The 20,253-nt window shown below is 46.0% G+C and overlaps 1 protein-coding gene across 1 annotated transcript; it reads right to left on the bottom strand.

Annotated features, from left to right (window-relative positions):
- Positions 1–2,522: 2,522 nt before the first annotated feature.
- On the bottom strand, positions 2,523–18,446 carry LOC144176153 (melatonin receptor pdcr-1-like). Its single transcript, XM_077705198.1, has 2 exons — positions 18,017–18,446; positions 2,523–13,118 (listed from the first exon to the last, which is right to left on the bottom strand). The coding sequence occupies exons 1-2, from the start codon at positions 18,391–18,393 to the stop codon at positions 12,536–12,538; spliced, it is 960 nt and encodes a 319-aa protein (XP_077561324.1). The 5' UTR covers positions 18,394–18,446; the 3' UTR covers positions 2,523–12,535.
- Positions 18,447–20,253: the final 1,807 nt, after the last annotated feature.

Genomic DNA, 20,253 nt, shown 5'->3' on the forward strand with positions numbered 1-20,253 from the left:
GCGCTGCAACGACGGCTTGCTCATGTACAAGGACTTGCGGGACGTTAATAGACAAATTGTTCTTGATCGCCTGATGTTGTTCGGTTTGAGGTATGCAGCTGGTTTGAGGTAGGCAGCCCTTCTCTGCGTTGTACAGATGGGTTTTTGCACCGCCATAGGGCAGAAGTTCGCAAGAGAAGTTTCTGGCCTCACGCTACCCTGAGTCGAGGTTGCGGACGTCATGGTGGGGGCAAAGCGGTCGCATCTTCCTTTGTTTCGTTCGCATGCCAGGGACGTGAATGTCAAGACATCTGTCTGCTGCGCCGGCAAGCCGAGCTCCACACGGTTTACAGTGCTCACGCTGCCGAAATCGGGAAGGTTCGGGTGACTGTCGGCCGTAGTCTCCAAGTGGTCCTCAATCCGCGTGGACCCACGTGGCTCACCGTCCAAAGCAAAAACTTGTAGCCTCAGCAAGACAGCTGCCCAGGTCGATGTGCGTGAGCCGCGTTGAGGATGGTCACTGGATGGGCGTAATAGCTGTCGGTCTTATGTCTGAGGCCAGCAGCCTTCGTAGACTTCAAGGCAGAGCGCAGCTTGTTGAGGGCGCGACATATATATCCTTGGTACGCCAATGCGTCGAAGTAGGCACGTTCCACATCCTCAGGGTCAAGAAGATTGATGATTCCCTGCTCCACCTCATAAAGTGCGCTGTCCTTACTTTGGAGAAGGTCAATGGCCTCTTGAAGGTCGTGAGGAGTCGCTGAGACAGCTTCAAGAAGATCGTTTGCTGCCTTTAGCAGACGGTTACTTGCGTCGCGAAGGATACGTTGATGCCGGCGCAGCTTATCGATCACACGCATTCGGTCGGTCGTCACTACGCGGTTAGGGCCAGCCATGCTGACCTCCGGCTGAGGTCGGGGCTAAGCAGCGTAGTAGCAGACAAAGGAGTGGGGTTCTACGAACCTCAAGCCGGAGGGGACGTCGGTGGTCTCCTTCGCCGCACGTGTTCATTCTCCCGGGCTTAACGGCACCAAAATGTTAACGGAAGAACGAGAGAAGCGAGACCGGGGCCGTGGCTGCCCTTCGCGGGGACGATCACTTTACTCGCACGGGAAAATCTACACGATGATGGTGATTATGATGATGACTGGCGCATAGCCAGAGGGAGATTCAACAGGCTCAATAAAACGTTTGTCCTCCTTCCCACACCAGACGTGTCTTCCCTTAATGCACCCGAACCGCTACAACGCTGAATGTAAATTTTTTTAGAAGTAGGAACACTCCACCACATACGCGGGGTGTGCGATTTTAGCCCTGAGCACCCTTCTCTCTTTCGTCAACTACCCAACAAAAGCAATGGGAGATGCTGCTGCCCAGCCCCTCTGCGCCTACGCAGCTTCAGCTGGTGGACGGGCGGCGATCACTGTGAAGAAGAAACCACTCCCTCGGCCGCACTCTGGGCCGTTCAGAAATCTGAATAGAAGTATTTCTTCTTCCTCATCCTGCTCCTCCTTCCTTCTATGCCGCCGATCTCGTCGCCTCCGTCCGCGGCCGGCGACAGAAACGGAGAAGTGAGATCCTCTAACACCGGGTTCGAGCGTCATTTAATTTTGTAAAAAAAGTTTCCACTCATGTGCTACACCAATACAAGTCAACCAACCACCGTTAATAAATCATGCATTGTTTTAATACTTACCAATAATATCTCTTTGAAGCAACAACGGGTGTGGTTAAGCGCATTTCACTTCTCTCTGGGCTCACTATTTGTAGAGCGACGTGAGGAAATTCAAGTGACGCCTCATGGGTAATCGTTGTGAGTGCCGTTTACAGCTTTGCTTTCCAACCACATTCGCAGGATGGATTGGCCTGAATTTCTTTGGTTTAGGTATCGTAGATACAGGTCATGCACGTCTTCGTTAGAAATTATGTCCGTTTGTGTAAAACGTTATCCTGCCTATATTTACGTATAAACCTGTTTTAGGCCTCCAGCCTAAAACAGGTTTGGCTTGGCTGTTTTAGGATGCTAAAAGGCGTTTTCAATGCCTAAAAATCTACTGAGTCTACTGATCAAGTATCAAGACAGCGAGTTTCGAGAAAAATGGGATGTTCGCGCTGCATCTGGCCGAGCAAATGTGAGCCCTATGCCCTTGGCCACAATATATTGAGAAAGCGGGCATTGTGTGTAGATACGCTAATTTTTTTTTGTAGCGTATAGTGCTAGCAAGTACAGAAGTTTCCTGTGAGGTATGGCTCTTGTGAGATGCAAATTATCCAGTAAGTGGATGAAACACAGAGGGAGTTTTTTGAACGATGCGCCACGCCGTGACTGCTGAACACAACAGGCGGTAGAGACGAACCAATGCCTCGAAGTGTGCACAGATGATATGGCTCTTCCTAGGAGGTCCACGGCCAATGCCGCGCTCGAACACTACCTAACATTCTTGTAGGCTCGTAAATGAAAACAATAAAGATATTTCTTAGCAACACACACACAGGAAGGCACGTACGTAGGGACCCGAACATCGTTTATTTTTGCACGACGCAATGTGACAGGTTTGTCGGGAGAAGTTTTTGGTGAGGCAACACACATGATTTACATCAAGAGCAGCTTACGTGAAGTCAACGGTAAACATGCAGAAACATTTTAATAGACCTCAAAGAAGACACTACCACATAGTTTTTTGCAGTATAGACACGTCTTCGTGATGTATGTTTTGTCAGCGGCACAGCAACCTTCACAGACGACGAAACACCCGCGTGAACGAACCCTTTCCCAGAATGTCATTGGTGCTTTACCGAGGACGTGCATCACACAACGGTACCAGGCATTAAGAGACGTAAGTAAAAACGCAAATTCCACAATGCGTTAAGGTGATCCGGTCTAGTGAGTTTTAACATAAGGTGAAGCCTGTTTATGAACACAGGGTGAAGTTTATTTCAGTTATGCGACTTTGTGTTCAAAGAATTTAGTCTGACTGAGAGTTAAATATGTTATGTTCGTAACTGCGAGGTATGCTTATGGTTTTTCGTGTTTTAATGGAAAACTTGTAAAGCTACCCACGGCTGTTCAATTCCTATTTCTATTAAGGCAAACCGAAGCAAAGCGTAGTGGCTCTAAACGCTGCGTTTTGCAGGCATCATCCTCGCACCTAGGGCGACTTCCAGTTTAACATAACACACGGGCGGTAAATTCCTTGTGCCCTTCTGAGCAAAGCCACCGGTATTTCACTTGTCTGCGGAACAAGAACTCTCATAAACCTGTGACTCGGAGGTGTGTAACAGCAAGTCTTCAGAGAGGGGCTTATTTTAATTTGCCTTGAATAACTACCAAGCTCCAGCATACCACGTAAAATGGAAATGCCGACTGTACTGTAATATACCATTTATACAAGCTTCCAAGGTGCTTGATTTGGAACAGACAGGATCATTGATAAAGCTGCACAGTTTTGCTTTGGGCTCTGACAAAAAAACGGCTGCTTAGCTGAAATAAACTTTCATCGTTTGTTCGCACTGTTGACGAGAAAATCCTTTTCTGAATTTTTCTAATACAGACGAGATTTTCTTCGTGCAATATTGAAGAAATGCGTGCTGTTGGTTGCAATTTGTTTTTTTTTTTTTGCTTTTGCTGAATCCACAACTTAGGTATTTTGGAAATTCATGCAATTTTTTCCTCATTCTTTTTTGGCTTCGAATATCGAAAAGTTGTGTCACTTAAAATGCCATGCGTTATTTTGCTGGCCACAGCGTTTCCCCAGTACATATTCGGGCTCTTGTTTTTCATAAAAGCCGGCTACAAGTGAAACATAGTGTTAAGGAGGTCAGAAAATGTTGCAATACGTGCAAGTCATGACTAATAAAATACACCGGCGGCTAAAATAAATTATTTGCCGTTAGTTTGGCCTTCGAATGCAACCAGTAACTTAGTTGGCACAACTCTAGAAATGTTGCATCGCTAGGGGTCCGTTTTCACAGGAAGACACAGGTAGCCTTAACAGAAAACATACTTACAATTCTGTATATAACTTTGAAGCGAAATCATGTCCTTTGATGGGGCATGGTCCATTTTAAGTAGACAATTGGAAGCTCCGCTTTCCAATGCCACACCGTGGTGAGAGTTATAGGTGAAAAGGTGTAGATAGCGCATCATTAACCATGGAAACGCCAACTTCACGCACCTGTAGTATCGAAATCAGGCTCGAAATGGCCTGCAAATTTTAACATTGCCTATCGGGCCGCCGTTGGAAGGAACATCTGCTCATACACTGCAGACAATTCCTTGACTTTAGATCACCCTGAATACTTTTTTATCCCACTAAAACGCTGGGATGGTTCCGCCATTTTCCCTCCGAAGGAATACTGCTTACTACACCTTTATCGTCATACCTCCTGTAATACAAGCTTCACCAAATACACGTTCCCACAGCCACTCTAGGGATGCGAATTGTATGGAATGTACTAAAATCACATATGCTACGATTAATTTTCTCTACCTCTCCGTTTCGGTGAGGAAACATTAAGCCACAATTCACGATTTAATCGCCGTCCGACCTGTGTAACCGCTAGGCTATTAGAACGCGTTTTACTTTGAATGAGTTCTCATACTATTCCGCTCTAAACGTTAGAGCACTCATGATGTAGCGCTTTCTCTCTATTTTTCGCCCACTAGACCGTTGATAACTTGCATTCAGACGTACGAACATTTGCATCTAAAACAACTCAAAAATTCTGTACCACTAAATATAACTTCAGACACAACTGCAACACGTCCACTTGATATAAACAGTCCGTGTTCTTCATGAAATTTGTTGAAGATACGAGCACAACACTTGTTCACGACGTACTCCGGTTAAATAGGTCTTGCTATTTGTAATTTTCCCTTTTTTGCCCAACTGCAAATCGTATACTGGCGCACGTCCTTTCTATAACCGAATATCGTAGAAACAAGAATTCGTACTAACAGAGACCTCGAAGTTTTCTGTTTGCGTTCTCTGTAACAACTGTAAATACTTTTAAGGACACTTTAAGTGCCATTTCTTGACGATCCTGCGATTGAAAAAAAACGCGTGCAGATAAAAAAATTTCCGTTTTCGTCAAGGTAAACTGCCGTGTAACAACATTACTATAGGAATATTTTTAGGTCAATTAAGGAATTAAATATGTTGAGAGGGTGTTCAAACACTGAGCAAATGGCTAACAATTGGCCTGTGAAGGCCATACTCTAATGGACGGAAAATGGCGGACAGTTGACGTTAGTAGAGCTCTGCGGCAAACCTCGGGTTATCGTTTCTTTTCAATGTGGACATACACACCCCCACTACAAGTGACGTTCGCAACACATGTTATTTTGATCCTTGAGATACGTACCAGATGGTCAAAAGACAAAGGAAATGCAGGCGGGTCAACCGGAAACTGCACAAAGCTACTATGACGGGGGGGGGGGCCTGTGGAAACCTTCAGAATTGCTCTACTGGGCTGTTCGGGATAACACATTTTCAGGATATGTCCTTGCAACACAAAGTTGCTAAGATGTCTTGTTTTATTGTACTTTGATAAAAGTAAAAGGGAATTGGCAATCTACGAATGTGGTATTATTAAAAATATGATTATGCGCCATTACGCATTTGATACTAATTGTTTTTTGTGCATCCACAAAAACTTCTACTCCACTGGCAGAGCGAGACCGATTATTTTTCTGTGACCGAAATATTCAGTGCTTAGACTATGTAAACCCAAGGCCCAGAAGAAGCTCATGCTTTTGTAAATACTTGTCACTTGACACAGGCGGCGAGATCTGATGGAATTCCACAATTATCAATGTCCTTCGGCTTCTTTTGTACGCACGTTCTTCTAATTCTAAAAAAATCAAGAAATCATCATTCTTTACACATACCAAGAGCACTCCCTTGCGAAAGAACGCTTCAGCCTCACTGCGGCTTCTCAGTGATTTCCTTCTTATTATCCTGCGTGCACCCTCACCGACGTGACATCGAGCGTGTGCATGGGTCACTATATTGTCACAATTATTATGCACAAACCGTAGCCTCATCTTGCGTACTTTGATGACGGCTCTGCGCTTAGGCATCAGTGTGTGCATTGAAAACATTAATAATGGGACATTTGATCTTGGTCTGCTTGCGTTCTAACACCTATTCACTGAGCTACCCGAAGAGATGGAAGGTAGGGAGGACGCTAAAGTGGAACTAATACTACATAGACATGGGTAGTGAAGTATACCAGATCTGATGTGACTTTTGCGGAGTGGACGCCCTTAACTGGCCACGTGGAAGCCAGCAGGAATCACAAGCCAAAATTCTGCACTCGTACTTTGAGTTGAACAGCGGTGAATCAAATTATGCATTAGGGGTTCGATTGTAGAAGCCTATGTAGATTATAAAAGCTGTTGGACAATTTTTGTATGTGGAAAACGTTGCCCACGTATAACGTTTTCCATGAACAAGCGCTTTTCTTATTTTTGCCCAATAACTATTACGCGGAAATTTCACTAATGAAACGGAACATGCCTTTTGCAATAAAGATATTGCTTGGCGCAACAGTTGAAGTTCGGATCAATGATTCTTATCTACTGCATGCGGTACAACTCTTCAAGGTCACTTGTGAAAGTGAATATTTTGTTGGGCTAGCGTCACTGAACATTCTCGAAAAGTGTGACTATGGCACAACACATTATGGTTCACATCAGATGGTATTCGAAATATTTTATAGCATCAGTAAAGTTTCGAAATAATGACCTGTTAAGCACGCAGAGTGGCCTTAGAAGCCACATATCTGTCTCGTGAGTAAGTGAGCATCGGCGCTACAAGACCGTTTAGTGCATGAATGCTGCTATAGCACACACTTGCAAATGTATACCTGTGCTAGTCTCTGAAATGGATCTCTCCCAATCGTATATTTTATGCAGATTGGTGATTAAGTGATTTAAGTGGAGCTTTTTAGCGTAAAAATATTTATAAACGCCCCACTGAGGTATTAACGTCGAATGTATACCGATGTTACATTTGTGGTAAGCCTCAGTGTTAAATAAATACCTACACGTTAAAAGTTGGAATGCTTTTTACACTAATTCAAATTGTGCGAAGCCAGTCCTTTTAGCAATCGATTTACCACACACAGAATTACCATTCCTGCTTTACGTCGGCTGCTAGGCCTAAATCTTCAATCTGATTGCCAGTTTTGTAAAATAATTTCAACAGTTACCACTTTAGCTGCAAGACAATGCTGTGACTGGTATACTGGGCTCAGCCCCGTTCAGATTTGTGCAGCACATGAGCGAGATTTCGTCGCAAGCGTAATAGTGCCTAAAAACAAGGAATATCATGCGGGCACAGTGGTGAACGTCGATCGTCAAAACAAACCGAAAGCTTAGTCGCACGGTGTCTTCAAAGAGAAACAATGCGCCACGCCATCCTTCCTTACGTGTCCTTCAACGCGTTCGTTTTAGACGTTGCTTAGAGCACGTAAATTCATGCCTGATGGACGTGGGTGGTATAAGGAATTTTGCACAAGGAGCCAAAAACGTGGCTGAAAGGTAAGGAATTGCCTTTCAATGCAATATGAACGGCAAGAACCGGCCAAAAAATCACCATACTAACAGTGATTGGGTTGCTGTTTATCCTGCAAGTTTATGTGCTCATCCGCCTAAGTAGAAGAGGAGGAAAAAAAACTGTAGTTCAACACACTGTGCGTCAGAACGATGGAGGATCTGTTTATAGCGAAATAAAGCTAATACAAGCTTAAAACGTCTTCTGGAATTATGGTTATTTTCCTCCCTTCTGTTGCTTTATGGTTGAGTTTACCACCATTCTCTTGTAGAACTCTCGCACTTCGAAAATCTTGCACAGCGGCTGTAATGACGAAGAAAGCTTAATAAAACTCGAGACGACTTTTCCGTGGTGAAGTAGTTTTTTTTTAATTTCTCATGACAGCCTCACCTGGTTTTAAGCAAGCATTTCTTAAAACATCTAAGCGGGACAGTAAGCACCTAGATCTCCACAGCCCCTCCAACGGTGCTTTTCTCACCGAGCGTTATACGTATTGCAGTTATAGTTCGCCCGTTTTAACTCCGCGTCATGATTACAACCACAAAATAAAAGGAAACGCAAATCTTGACCTTACCTTCTAGCTTTAAATAAAACGGTAAATAGTACTAGGCAGCAGCTCTTTCATTTTCACACCGAAAACAAATGCAGTAATAAACAGAAGACGAGGCGTGGACAGGACAAGCTCTTCGAAAGCTTTGCCTTCTGAAAAGCTTTCATCTTCCCATTTTGCTTGAACACATTTTGTGAACCTTTTTTGCGCATTGTAACGGACCCCCAGTCGTTGATATTAAACACATCCGTAGGCAGTATGTCATTCAGTCACTTCATATATCAAATAAAATAACGCCAATAGCATGTTGACGTCGCTTGATTTTAAAGGACCGAGTTCCTCAGCTGAATTCGATGAACATTCGAAAACGAATATCGACGTCTGCACCAAACCGGGCACGGTGCATGCTACTCTACGAGGTGGAGATATGCTTTCCAGATAACGGAATTTTACAGTTCACCGAAACTGCCGCATACTGCTCTGGGACGGTATTTGTGCTGAGAAAATTAGCAATAATAGTTTCCTCTCGTTGACGGACGCGCCTTTTTCGCGATAGTTTCAACCACGTTCTACTTTTTCCAAGTCACTTGCAACTTCGCAGAAATATACGTTTACATCCTGTTCATACATCCTGTTCCCCCAGTTCACCCATCCATTTTTCTCCATCCCTCAAGTAACGGAATGTTTCCAGTTTAGAAAAATATAGCGTTTTAATCTAATAAAGTAACGTCATTTGGTTGCCTTTAAGTGTGTTTTGACATTTTATGCTTTCACAGAAAGTCTTCTAGAAAGCCAGAAGTTGCAATACGCCGAAATATCGTTCCGTACGTGAGAGCGAGGTCGCCGACGGGTGACAGTGCTTACACGGCGGTCTTGCGCCTTCATTTGAGTATCACATAGGTCTGCATCTCCATGCCTTCTTCTTCCAGAGTTGTTCTTTTAGCTTTGTACACACATCTATGGCTATCTACAGGTGTCACAACCGGATAAGTGAACGTTGTATGTGTATATATGTATACTTATTTATATATGTATATATATATATATGTATATATGAAGTTACAGAAAAACACTGTAGACGATTGTGACTGACGCAAACGTCATATCAGTTAAGGTCTTTGGCTCGCTACACTTCAGTAGTAACGCACATTTCCTGCACAGCGACATTCTACCTGAGGTACAACCATCCACAAAACATCAATGAGGACAGGAACAGTTGAAGCACGCGACACTTGGTTTCCTTCTGTAGGTCGCAGCACCGCCCGGGGCTACGTTTTTCATCAGTTGCAAAACACCAAGCACGAACTATGTGTGTTCATTTCAAGGCGCATTACTAAGACTGGCAAGACATCCGTGCACATGTTTTGTGTTTTTGAAGGCCATCGAAAAATCTAACAATCCATGTATGTTTAAGTGTAGCTTAAGCGCCTGAAGCTAGATTTCAAATTCATAGAGGGGCCGGGACAGTTCGTACAATCAGGTCGTGCTTCAAGTATAACGCTGCAACACACCCACGTTCTCTGCGCCAAAGGTGACACCCTGATTACATCATTTATTTGGCCAGCCATTATGGATTTAAAAGGACACTTATCGTGGCCAACTGTGACCAACTATTCAGCTAAACACAGAGGCTCGCGGCATGGCGTAAAGTACGTCTGCATGCATGCTGTAAAAGCATACAAAATTCCAAAGCTGCTCAGGGCTAAACAAGTGGCTAAACCCATTTTATGTCGGTCCTAAGTGGCATGTTTTGCTGATGCTGTTCGGTTACCTCCGTACCGACCACAGTTTCCCAAACTAAATTTTTCCAAACTGACCTGTAATCGATACAGAAAAACCTGGCAATTTTTCCTACTGCACATTGACACTGAGCTAAGAGGCCACTTTGAACCATGCTTCTGCACGTGCAGACGCCACAAAAGTAATTATGGCTGCATGTCTTATGGATTGCCACTGCTGAAAAAACCAAAAAGGCTATACTAATCCGGAGAACAAGAACTCTCATCTTACCAGGCAATACAAACGTTACTCATCGTTTGAGTTAATGTATTTTTCCGAGGAGTTTGGGGGCAGGCGAAGAGGAAGATGAAGCCAGCGTATAAGCCGAACTCGTGGTACAGCACGTATCTATCTGGTCTGGTGGTATATTTCGGCGTTTCGACCTTGAAAAACCGAAGATTCTGTTACACTGCGCACGTTTCCTGTTATGCACAGCCATCGGAAATACGTTTTAGTTGAACGGGCCCATCAGTTTGGGGGTAATGTTGACTATGAGTGCAAGAACCATGTATCCCAAATATTGGATGCTAAATGTTCCAACATAAAAGGGCCAGACTTTTTGAAAACACAATTTTCAGTTTATAGCTAAGGTTAGCCCCGCCGAAAAGAGGCACGGTGCCGTTTGAGGTGCTCGTGAACCAAGGTGCTTCTAGAGTGAGTATAGCATTTTTTGTAACAAATTGTTTATAATTTGTGAGCTCTGCAGTACTTCGGACTCTTTTGCACTTAGATGCAATGGGCGCATGCCGATGTCTGTTTAAAGCGCAGGTTCATGAAGAATATAATTTATTTGGCTATAAACCCCGCCTACTAGCGAAAGGTCTTTGTTTACAGCCAGCAACAAATTCAGGGGAAGAAAGCAATATTCTACCGAAGAAGTCGAAGTGTTATGCAATAGTCAGCTTGATGTTGATATAAGGTGCTGCTTCGTGATTGCGTCCTTTAAGCTATAGCTATTTTTTTTTGTTTCCATCACACGTTGCCTCTACTTCTTTTTAATTTTTTTAATACACTCGGAGACTATGTCGAGAAGTTGTAGTGCATGTTGTTAGGCTATTTTATGGGCGACGTATCTGAACAGCCATAGATCGAAAGGGGAAAAAAAGATGCGTCGAAAACAGCATTAATAACACGGAAACAACTATACAAATGTATTGTAGACAGGTCTGCTGGCTTTCTATGGGTAAAACACGAGATTTTTTGTTTATTGAACTACACCGTCAACTGCAACGTCTTAAATAACCTACAAAAACCCAGAGTCAGGGGAAAGCAGTAGACACAAATATTTGTTTACTATATAGGTAATTCCTGCGTTACAAGTGCCTTTTTTCGGTTATTTAAAAGCTACAATTAAAGCACCCGACACGTTCCAACCAAATGAAATATCGTGAATTGACGCGAGTATGACAAAGACAAAATACATACCATTTTTATGCGCATTACAATTGGCCCACGAAAAGTGAAACTGACACCATACCTAAATCTATTACGGGTATAAGAGCAACGGTTTTTGCAAACTCAATTCAAGGTAATTCTCAGAGGGCAGTAGGGACGTATAATCCGAGATTAAGTTAAACGCTGCGCTTGTGGGCACCTGCCGAGCCTAGTAAAACGTCCACGTGGGAGAGGGCGCCCACATCGCATAGGCGTTTCAAAGTTTCCTATGAGCTCAGTGACTGCAATAACCAAGCGTTTCTTTGTATTTCATTCTTCATTCTGTTTCTTTGTATTTCATTTCTTATTTCATTCTCATTCATTCTTACTGAACACGCATTATTTGAGTATCCTGACATCATTGGGAAACTTTGTGTGGTTACAGCGAATGAAAGGACCACGATGTGATCAGCTGACATTGCGGCACCTGTTCCAACAGGTGAAAATAAATGTGACTTGGGGAGTGGATTATTTCTTAATAGAATGCTTCACTGACCAGTGAGGGCTTGTCCCGTGTACGTGCAAACCTTTCTGTGACCGAGGTATACTGCGCTCTTTTTTTATTTTTAGCTGATCATTGCATCTCTGATCAGGATATTCGTATAAACGACAAGTATACCGCGCCAAAAGTGATTACGCTTTTGGCAGGCCCCTCTTTGTATCTACCGCTGCTATTTCGAAAAGAAGCAAATATTTTTGAGAAACTGAAAGGACGCCACTATATAAACATCGCTGCTTGAAAAGCCCTGGCAAGCAGGGGCTCCGATGAGCAATTATGCAGACAGCCATCGACTCGAAACCGTTCGGCCCCGGCGAAGTACCAGCGACCGTGCATGCATACAGCGTCGCCCTTGAGCCCACCTGCGAGCCTGTCCTGAACACATGGAAGGCAATTGATCAGAACCTAACGCCAAGCAGCCTACTGAAGGTAGACACCCCTGTGCGTGGCTACGTGCTCTGCAACAGTGCTAGACAAGGAGTTTTAGTACTTTACTGCACTTTGCGCCATTCCACTTAATACACCTGCAGGCAATTCATAAATACTGACACTGAAAGTAGAACCTGTGCCATGTAGAAAGTGCAGGGGAGCAGCGTTTTTTAGTATCGTCCTTCGTACTTAATCGGCGTTCCTCTGCGCTTCGCTGTAGGGAAACAGTCAACGCCGACACGGCGACATGAACGAGGCAGACGAACTTTTGATGCACCTTGTTGATCCTGATTGAAAGGGCGGGCGCTAGACGACCAGGTGCTGTGGGTTCTTGTGCCGACAGCACACGGACACAAACAGTAGCTGCAGGCCGAGCCGAAACTTTGGGCTCATGGCCACGTAGATGAGCGGTTTCCACAGGCAGTCCAGGACCCCCAACCACAGAAGGCCGAAGTGGAGCGCGTGAAACCTCAGCTTGACGCCACCCACTTTCTCGTAGATCTGAAGGCCTATCCAGGGCATCCACGAGATCCAGAAGAGCACGATGATCACGAAGGACATGACGTGGTCCGGGTTGGACAGGTGCTCGCCGATGGCGGTGGCGTACTCCTTCTCCTCCTTGCTCAAGCACTTCCGCATCTTGCGCATAGTGTTGAAGATGAAGTAGTACGTGTACATGACGGTGAGCACGCTCGGCACCAGCACGAGCAGCGCAAGAGTGAGCGTGTATGGGAGGATGCTGGACAGGTCCAGCATGCAGATGTACGCGTCCCGGTAGAAGTGGCCGTTGGAGAAGCCGAACAGGGGCGGGCAGTACATGAACATGGACGTCATCCAGGTAAACAGCATCCAGCACTGGCACCTTGTCCGAGTCTGGATGGCGTCGTACCTGGCAAGAAGAGCACGAGAAGAACAAGAATTTAGGCTGCGATACTTTTCATAATAAAACAACCTCGTTTTCCTTTCCCGACGAGGGCTGCCTGTGTCACAGTTTCTGTCTGACATGCTAAATTTTCTGCGAGCGCCCATTTTACTGCGAAAGCGGGCACCCTCAGGAGTGGCAAAGAGCGATTTTCCTGTGCTTCGTCTGGCCAACACTTCAAGGGTATCTAGAGAGGAAGTCCAGAAACTTGACCAGGTGACTTTCAAAGCGTATAAGAGCAATAATATGCACAAATTCAGGTCGGCTCTCACGGTCACCATTGTGCTGAACTGACACCCGTGGCCTTACGGGTCGAGATTTCAGCGTACGTTAAAGATACCCAGGTGGTCAAAATTGTCCCGGAGCCCTCCACAATGGCGCGCCTCATAGCGTCGGCGCGTTAAACCTCATATTCAATCAGTCAACCATTACCTATTTTAAGTAGCCAATTTAGACATTTTGGTAACCTGGTCCTCGCTCGCACTAAGGCTCACGACGGCAACTTCGCTAGGCTCAGTAACGTCACACTCGTAGCAATATAGCCATCTAACACTCCCAGGCTGTCGCGTTTGCTTGCGTCCATCTTGCGTGTATTTCGACATCTCAGTGCTAGTGTGACAATACTTCGATGAACACGGCGCAAGCTTTAACTGTAGAAGTGTTTGAAGCAAGCAAAATTTCAACAGTGGGGTAATTCAGCTGCTCGTTCTTGTTACAACACTCTTCTACGAGGAATGGAATGGATGACTTTATTAAAAGGAGGCCAATAGGCCCTGTTGTGGGATATGATAAAAAGGGTACTGGAAGACGATTCATATGAACCTTTTCACTGCGCTGTGAACGTTCATTTAGCACGTTATGTAGGGGTACGCCCATAGGGCTACCATACGCACAGTTCAAGTAGTGGCGATGACCCTCTGATTTGACGATCATCCGTGTATCGAAAAGGAGCTGTTCAGGAGCTTCAAAGGGTGTACTTGAGGGGTCATCTAGAGATGGGGTGACGATCCGCGATCATACTACTTTATAGAGACCTGTTTTTAGACCAAATTCTATACTTTTCTGTACCATTTGTGGGTTGTTTCTGGCTTGTTGTAAAGTGTTCTTCAGAAGTCGTCGGGCATACTTGCGTTAGGAGGAAGTGGTCCGGTCAGTAGTCGAAAAGTCACCAGGTCAGAAATTAAACTAAAGAAAACCTTGTTCGTTTCCGACACGTATTTTGTGTCCTTTGTAAACATCTAGGTCATATTTTAAAATGTGGTCTTCTCTTACTTTTTGCATAGCCCTCGATTACGTAAACCAATGATTACTCAGCAGTAGTAAAATTCCCGTATTTTTAATATATCCTTAAAATGTGTCCTGCAAAGCACCCCTTTTGCAGGACACATTTTTATCGAATAGAGATGCCGGAAACTCTCGCGACGCCCCGAGCTATTGCAATTTAGACTGTGACACACTTATCGCCTTATTCCGAGTCTGTCCTCCACCACATGTGTTTCCTCGACTCGGTTGAGGGGAGGATTCCGCAATGCTTAGGCATGGGGAAATCACTCTCAAGGATCTCCTTCACTGGAGGCTCGAGTGGAGGAAGGATTGAGAATAACAGCGTTAGTATTACCAGCGTTAGTCAATACCAGCGTTAGTCACTAGTACGTGTTCTTATTGTCATACAAAGGTGGCAATATTTCTCAAGAGTTTTGTGTTCGCGGTGGCCAAGGCAAATCTTGCAAGGGGAGTAAAGTACCTCGAGAATCCCTTTGCTCTATCAGAGCGTAGAAACTGCAGTTTGTGGAATTTCGGGCCACAACCAAGCCCAGAAATTCCGACAAAAACCTGCGTGCCGGCGGGGACCATTGGTCGGGAGCTCTATCTGTTGTTTAGTGCATACATTGTGATTCGCATCGCTTGCAATGTGAATGCCACAAGTTTTTCGTGCCATCCATACGCTGATCGTACATTACGCGTCGCACGCTGCAGGGTTCCAGATATAGCATTTTGTTGTCTTAATAAGGGACAGTTTGCTCTTGAAGGACTGCGTATGCGTAACAGCCAAAGGTTCTTTGTTCTGCGAACAACTTGTAGTTCCCAAGCTCTTTAGATATTTGTCCTGAGAGTAAAATGTCTCAATTTCAATTTAGGAATACGCTGAGTAGAAAAAACCACGCTTTAGAGAGCGCTGAATTTCTGCAACCCAAATTTTTCTGCTAAAAGATAACTTATGAAGACATAAAATAAAACCTGAAGCCTATCAATCTCCGTAATTGAAAAAAACGCCAAATGAAATCATCCTGTCAAGTACCTAGCCTTGTAACCTTTCCCATTTTATTTCAAAATACACGTCAGGATTATCGTCAGGATTATCGTAGTTGCTGATGTTAAGTGTACCTTGATACGTGGTAACAATACGGACAAAATGTCCAGCCAAAATGATGATTAAAGGGACACTGAAGTGATTTGTAAACATTGAGGGATCCTAGCACAAATTCTAGTCTGGGGTCTCTAGTCCATGGTTCGACCTGTCTCGCTGCGTTTACGCGACTTTATTCAGTAGAAAAATCAATTCGAAAATGAGGTCCTCCTTTCTGCATTATTTTGCCAATTTTCTAGGACGTTTCGTATAACGTCAAAACAAGATGGCTTGGATGGACTGCTCTGCTCCACGGCTCGCCGACCCTCCGGCTAAATCAGCCGGCCGAGCATTTACTCGGCCAACGGCCGGCGGGTCGTCGTAACTTGTTCGCTCATTTGAAACAAAGCCACGGCACGTTTGTGCCAGGAAGAATGTCCCTTTAGTTTGTTAGTTTGCAGAGTGTATCAAGCTCGAAGTTCACGTCGCTCCACACCAGCGCTCATGCATCGCTTCGCTGGTTGATGGTAGTAGACGGATCTAAGGAAATATGAAGGGGAGAGAAGAGCCGGCGGAGTACATATAGGTTCTAAGGGATTAAGATCAACCGAAACTTTTATCGTACAGTGTAAAACCAGGGTGCGATAAGCAGTTATTTCCGCTGGGTGAACTAGCACAGCGGTCAGCAGCAAGACCCCACATCCACGAACGCTTTTCCGCCTCGGGAATGCAGTCGCGTGACTTGAGATATTCTGGGAATTTGGGGGACACTTCCTCCATGAGCACTATACAACAAATATTCATCTAAGCTGCTTGAATGTTAAACTAAATAAAAATGTAAACTGGCTATACATGCTTACATACTATACATACATACTGGCTATACTTTGTATTTTCACCCTGGTTTCGCTGGCTTATTGCGGAGTGGTCCGGAGGACTAGGCATATTGCTTTGCAAGTAGCAAGTTTGAATCCCTGATGGAGCAAGTTTTTTAAAAGTTGGTTTATTTGTTCTTGAGCAATGTTCTCTATACTGAATTCACCATTTTTGCTCTGTAACGTTCATTGCTCTGCGAGCAAGTTCGCAGAATGCGTGCAGAATGACACTGGTGCGCTGGCGAATTCTAGTTGACGTGGTGTTGCTATAAGCACCGACAGCTTGCGGGAACAGTCCCGAATCAGCCGACTTTTGTTCTGGTGCGTACACGCCTCTTCCGATACAGGCACGAGCCAGGCAAGTACCAAAGATGGGGAAAAGGGCACCGCATTTGAGCGTCTGCGGTGACGCGGAGGCGTTCATCCACTGCGTAGGCCTCGGCTAGTGTTTGCTACGAATGCAAGCCGTGCTCGTAGGCTTATCTGACGCATTTTACAGCCGACAACATGGCAGAAGCGCGGTGTGCCGATTATTGAGATATTGAGAAATGCCCATAACGGTAACGTCGGATGCCAAGCATGTTGTTTCACAAAGCCGAAACCGAAACCGATTTGAATTCTAACCTCGCCCAATCGTCCAAGTCTAACCTCGTGAATTCTAACCTCGTCCATCGTCCAATCACGTAACACTTTGCATTGACGTCACTTCTGTTGGTGCGGCCGCCGCAAAACGCGCTTGGTAGTTTTTCTTCGTTGAGGCCTTAAAAAATAAATACCGCCTTATCGCCCAGATAAACGGTGAAAAGCGTGTTTATCTGAGTGGGTACACGCAGTGCATGCCAAAACAAAAGCTTGGCAAATTCACTTCTATGTTGTTTTAATACGAGGCATCAATCATCGCCAAATCACGGGACAGTGACGACACAGGGCTACATGGCTTTCACTGAATTTTAAGTTTCATGCGTCCCGTCATTTAAATCGATGTTGTGCAACAATTCTAGAAAAACTTCGACAATGATAAGATTCGCTTTTACGATAGAGAGAAGAAGGAACTCTAGTAACAAAACGTTTCTAATTTCTACCCAGTGCAGCGATCGTGAAAACCTCAGAGTTTAGATCTCGCATCCACTACGAAGGATGATTCAATGCTCCAAACCCCGTAAATATCACCTAGCGCACGCGATCTGGCTGGCATGCGCACACGTATACTCGGGTGCAACTAAGGAAGGACAACGGACCTTGCCACTGCACGTCATAACCGCAGTCGGCTGTCCCTCCGCAGGGTGCAGAATAATCGCGGTGACACGCAAAGAGAGCGTGTCACCACGATTATTCTGAACGTGACAAGAGTCGTCTTCTGAATTTTTCGCACTTAATTTGCCTCTAAATTACTACAGCTACGACAAACTACATGAGAAAAAGCAGCGATGTCACGCATTAGGCGCAATCTCCTTTGAAAACATGCGAATCTAGATGTCCGGGCCCGTCTCTTCGGTGCACAGGTACACTACATGAAGAATTACTCCCGGTCTGAACCTGTACCCTGACATAGTGTTCCTTCGTGTCATGTATAGACATCAACTGAATCCGAAGGCACGAAAGTGAGGTCACCCTGTTGTCATTTTCGCCGAAGAGGGGTGTACCTGAGCGGCTTCCGTATGGCCAGGTAGCGGTCGACCGAGAGCCACATGAAGCTGTAGATGGACACGCTCCACAGGGTGAGCGCCACGTAGCCACTGAGGCGGCACACGAAGTCGCCGTACACCCAGTCCTGCGCGATGGCCGGGTACACCGAGAGCGGCACCACGAGCACGCCGCACAGCAGGTCGGCCACGGCAAGCGAGAGCAGGTAGTAGTCGAGCACCTCGCGCGTGCTGTGCAGCAGCGTGGCGATCACCAGCACGTTGGCGGCCACCACGCTCACGCAGATCACCAGCAGGATGAGTGCCTCGGCCAGCCGCGCCGAGCTGGGGAGCGGCTCGTCCCCCAGCAGTTCCTCCAGGCCGTCCGACGGAAGCATGGCCCTCCCACGCTTGGCCTCACTTCACGTCCCCGGAACGCCGCTCTCCGAGCAGCGCTGCGTGAGGAACGAGAGCGCCGCTGTACTGCAGCTTCGAGCCGGCTGCACCCTTAGCAACCACCCTTAGCCTCCTGCTTCCGGTCCTGGAAGCAGGAGGTTATTCCGCAGACCGCGGGTACACGAAGCAAACGAACTCAGAACTCAACGGGTAGGCCGCTTGCAAGAATCCTGGCAGAGTAGGCAACATAAAATAGTCAACAATTTTCCTCAAGAGGAACCAAAGACAACTTTTCTGAAACCCGTGTACACTCAGCGAGTTCTCATTTTTCACAGAACCACTCTTCGCGCTGTTCATTTAGCGCAGTTTTCCAGTACACTGTACGAACGCGTCAACAACGTATTATTTGAATTGCCCAATCTGCACAAATGACCGGCGACACCAATGCATGGGGTAGTCCTGAACCACATGAGTTACAAACTCCCGTTAGGTCCTACGTATCAACTAGCGATCCCTGCATCTAAACAGCGCTTAACAACACAAGTACGAGGAAGAGGGACACAAGACGGCGCGGTCTTGTGTCCTTCTTCGTCTTCCTTGTGTCCCTCTTCCTCGTCGTTGTGCTGTTAGCGCTGTTTAGAATGGACGGATACCACCTAGCCCAGCTGTCGATTCTAGCGATCCCTGGTTTGCCCCTGCCACGGGAGAAAACACGATCAACTAGGCTTCCCGTATAAGCTTCAACAGAGTTGTGCGCCTGATTTCCACCAGCCGTTGCGCCTCCGGGTCCACCATGGCAGGAAAGCCCGCTTTGATTGCTGCGCACCGAACTACTTTTCCAGACGTGCGCACATCAGCTGCTCTGGCTGCCACGATCAGCGGCTGGCATGGTCGGCAGCTTACGCACGCGCCGACTTCACCGCTGCAAGGGGCGCGGCGGCTCCGACTTGCGTGAGGGGTGGCTTTCCCGCACGACTTTGTAACTCAAGATGGTGGATGGACGCACAACTCTGCTCCCATAGAGTTACTACTACCAACTCTAGAGAAAAAAGTAAACCCAAGGACACTAAAAGGCGGGCTAGTTGGGGACTCAATGTGAAAGCTGTCAGAAGTGCAGGGCAGTAGCCGCGTTTACATGAATGCGACAAGTGGCGCATCGCATCGCATGGCATCAATTTTCTAGTGCATCGCATCCATGTAAACGTGGCTAATGCGCTAGGAAAGCGCGTCGCATTAATGCGCCAGACAGGGGTGGATTGAGACGCGTAAGTCGACTTTCGAAGTGCATGTAAACGCGAGCGCATCGTATTAGGAATTATGTCGACAAGAAAAGTAAGCCCTGCAAACGCAGCTTTTCATTTAAAAACGTCTAAATCGAGTGTAAGACGCCAGAAAATGCGACTCGTGAAAAAAGAACAAAAACCAGCCGTGCCGGAAGCTTTGGAAGCGCCAGAAACGCTGCTTTACCTTCGATGTGCGACACCGTATGGGGCCACCATCGCACCAGGGGTAATGCGGTACATGTAAACGCTAGCGCATCCCATTACTCGTGATGCGCTAGAGAATGTGACGCGCTGCTATCGCATTCTGTCGCATTCATGTAAACGCGGCTAGTGATTCGCCATAATGCGCTGCAGTGCCGTTATCTGCACACAACGCATTTCTAATTTCCCGCCTCCGCAGTGCTCGCGCACCCCCTACCTGAAACTGCGCCAGCGGGAATTCGGTTCGTTTTGAACTTGCTTTATTTTCGTATAATGAAGCCTTTTTGAGGCATTTAGAACACGCCATTTTTTTCTTGCGCGGCTGGAGCCTTTTTGCGTCATCTCGAACGCGGCATTTTTTTCTTGCGCGGCCACTTG

The sequence above is a fragment of the Haemaphysalis longicornis genome, unplaced genomic scaffold (assembly GCF_048455015.1).
Source record: "Haemaphysalis longicornis isolate Haplotype H1 unplaced genomic scaffold, Haemaphysalis longicornis Haplotype H1 scaffold_1, whole genome shotgun sequence".
Lineage (NCBI taxonomy): Eukaryota > Metazoa > Arthropoda > Arachnida > Ixodida > Ixodidae > Haemaphysalis > Haemaphysalis longicornis.

Excerpts from the sequence above, each read along its gene's own strand:
- LOC144176153 (XM_077705198.1), bottom strand. The coding sequence starts at position 18,393 with ATGCTTCCGTCGGACGGCCTGGAGGAACTGCTGGGGGACGAGCCGCTC. Across the intron at positions 13,119-18,016 it reads GCCATACGGAAGCCGCTCAG|GTACGACGCCATCCAGACTC; the intron begins GTACACCCCTCT and ends TCTTCTTGCCAG.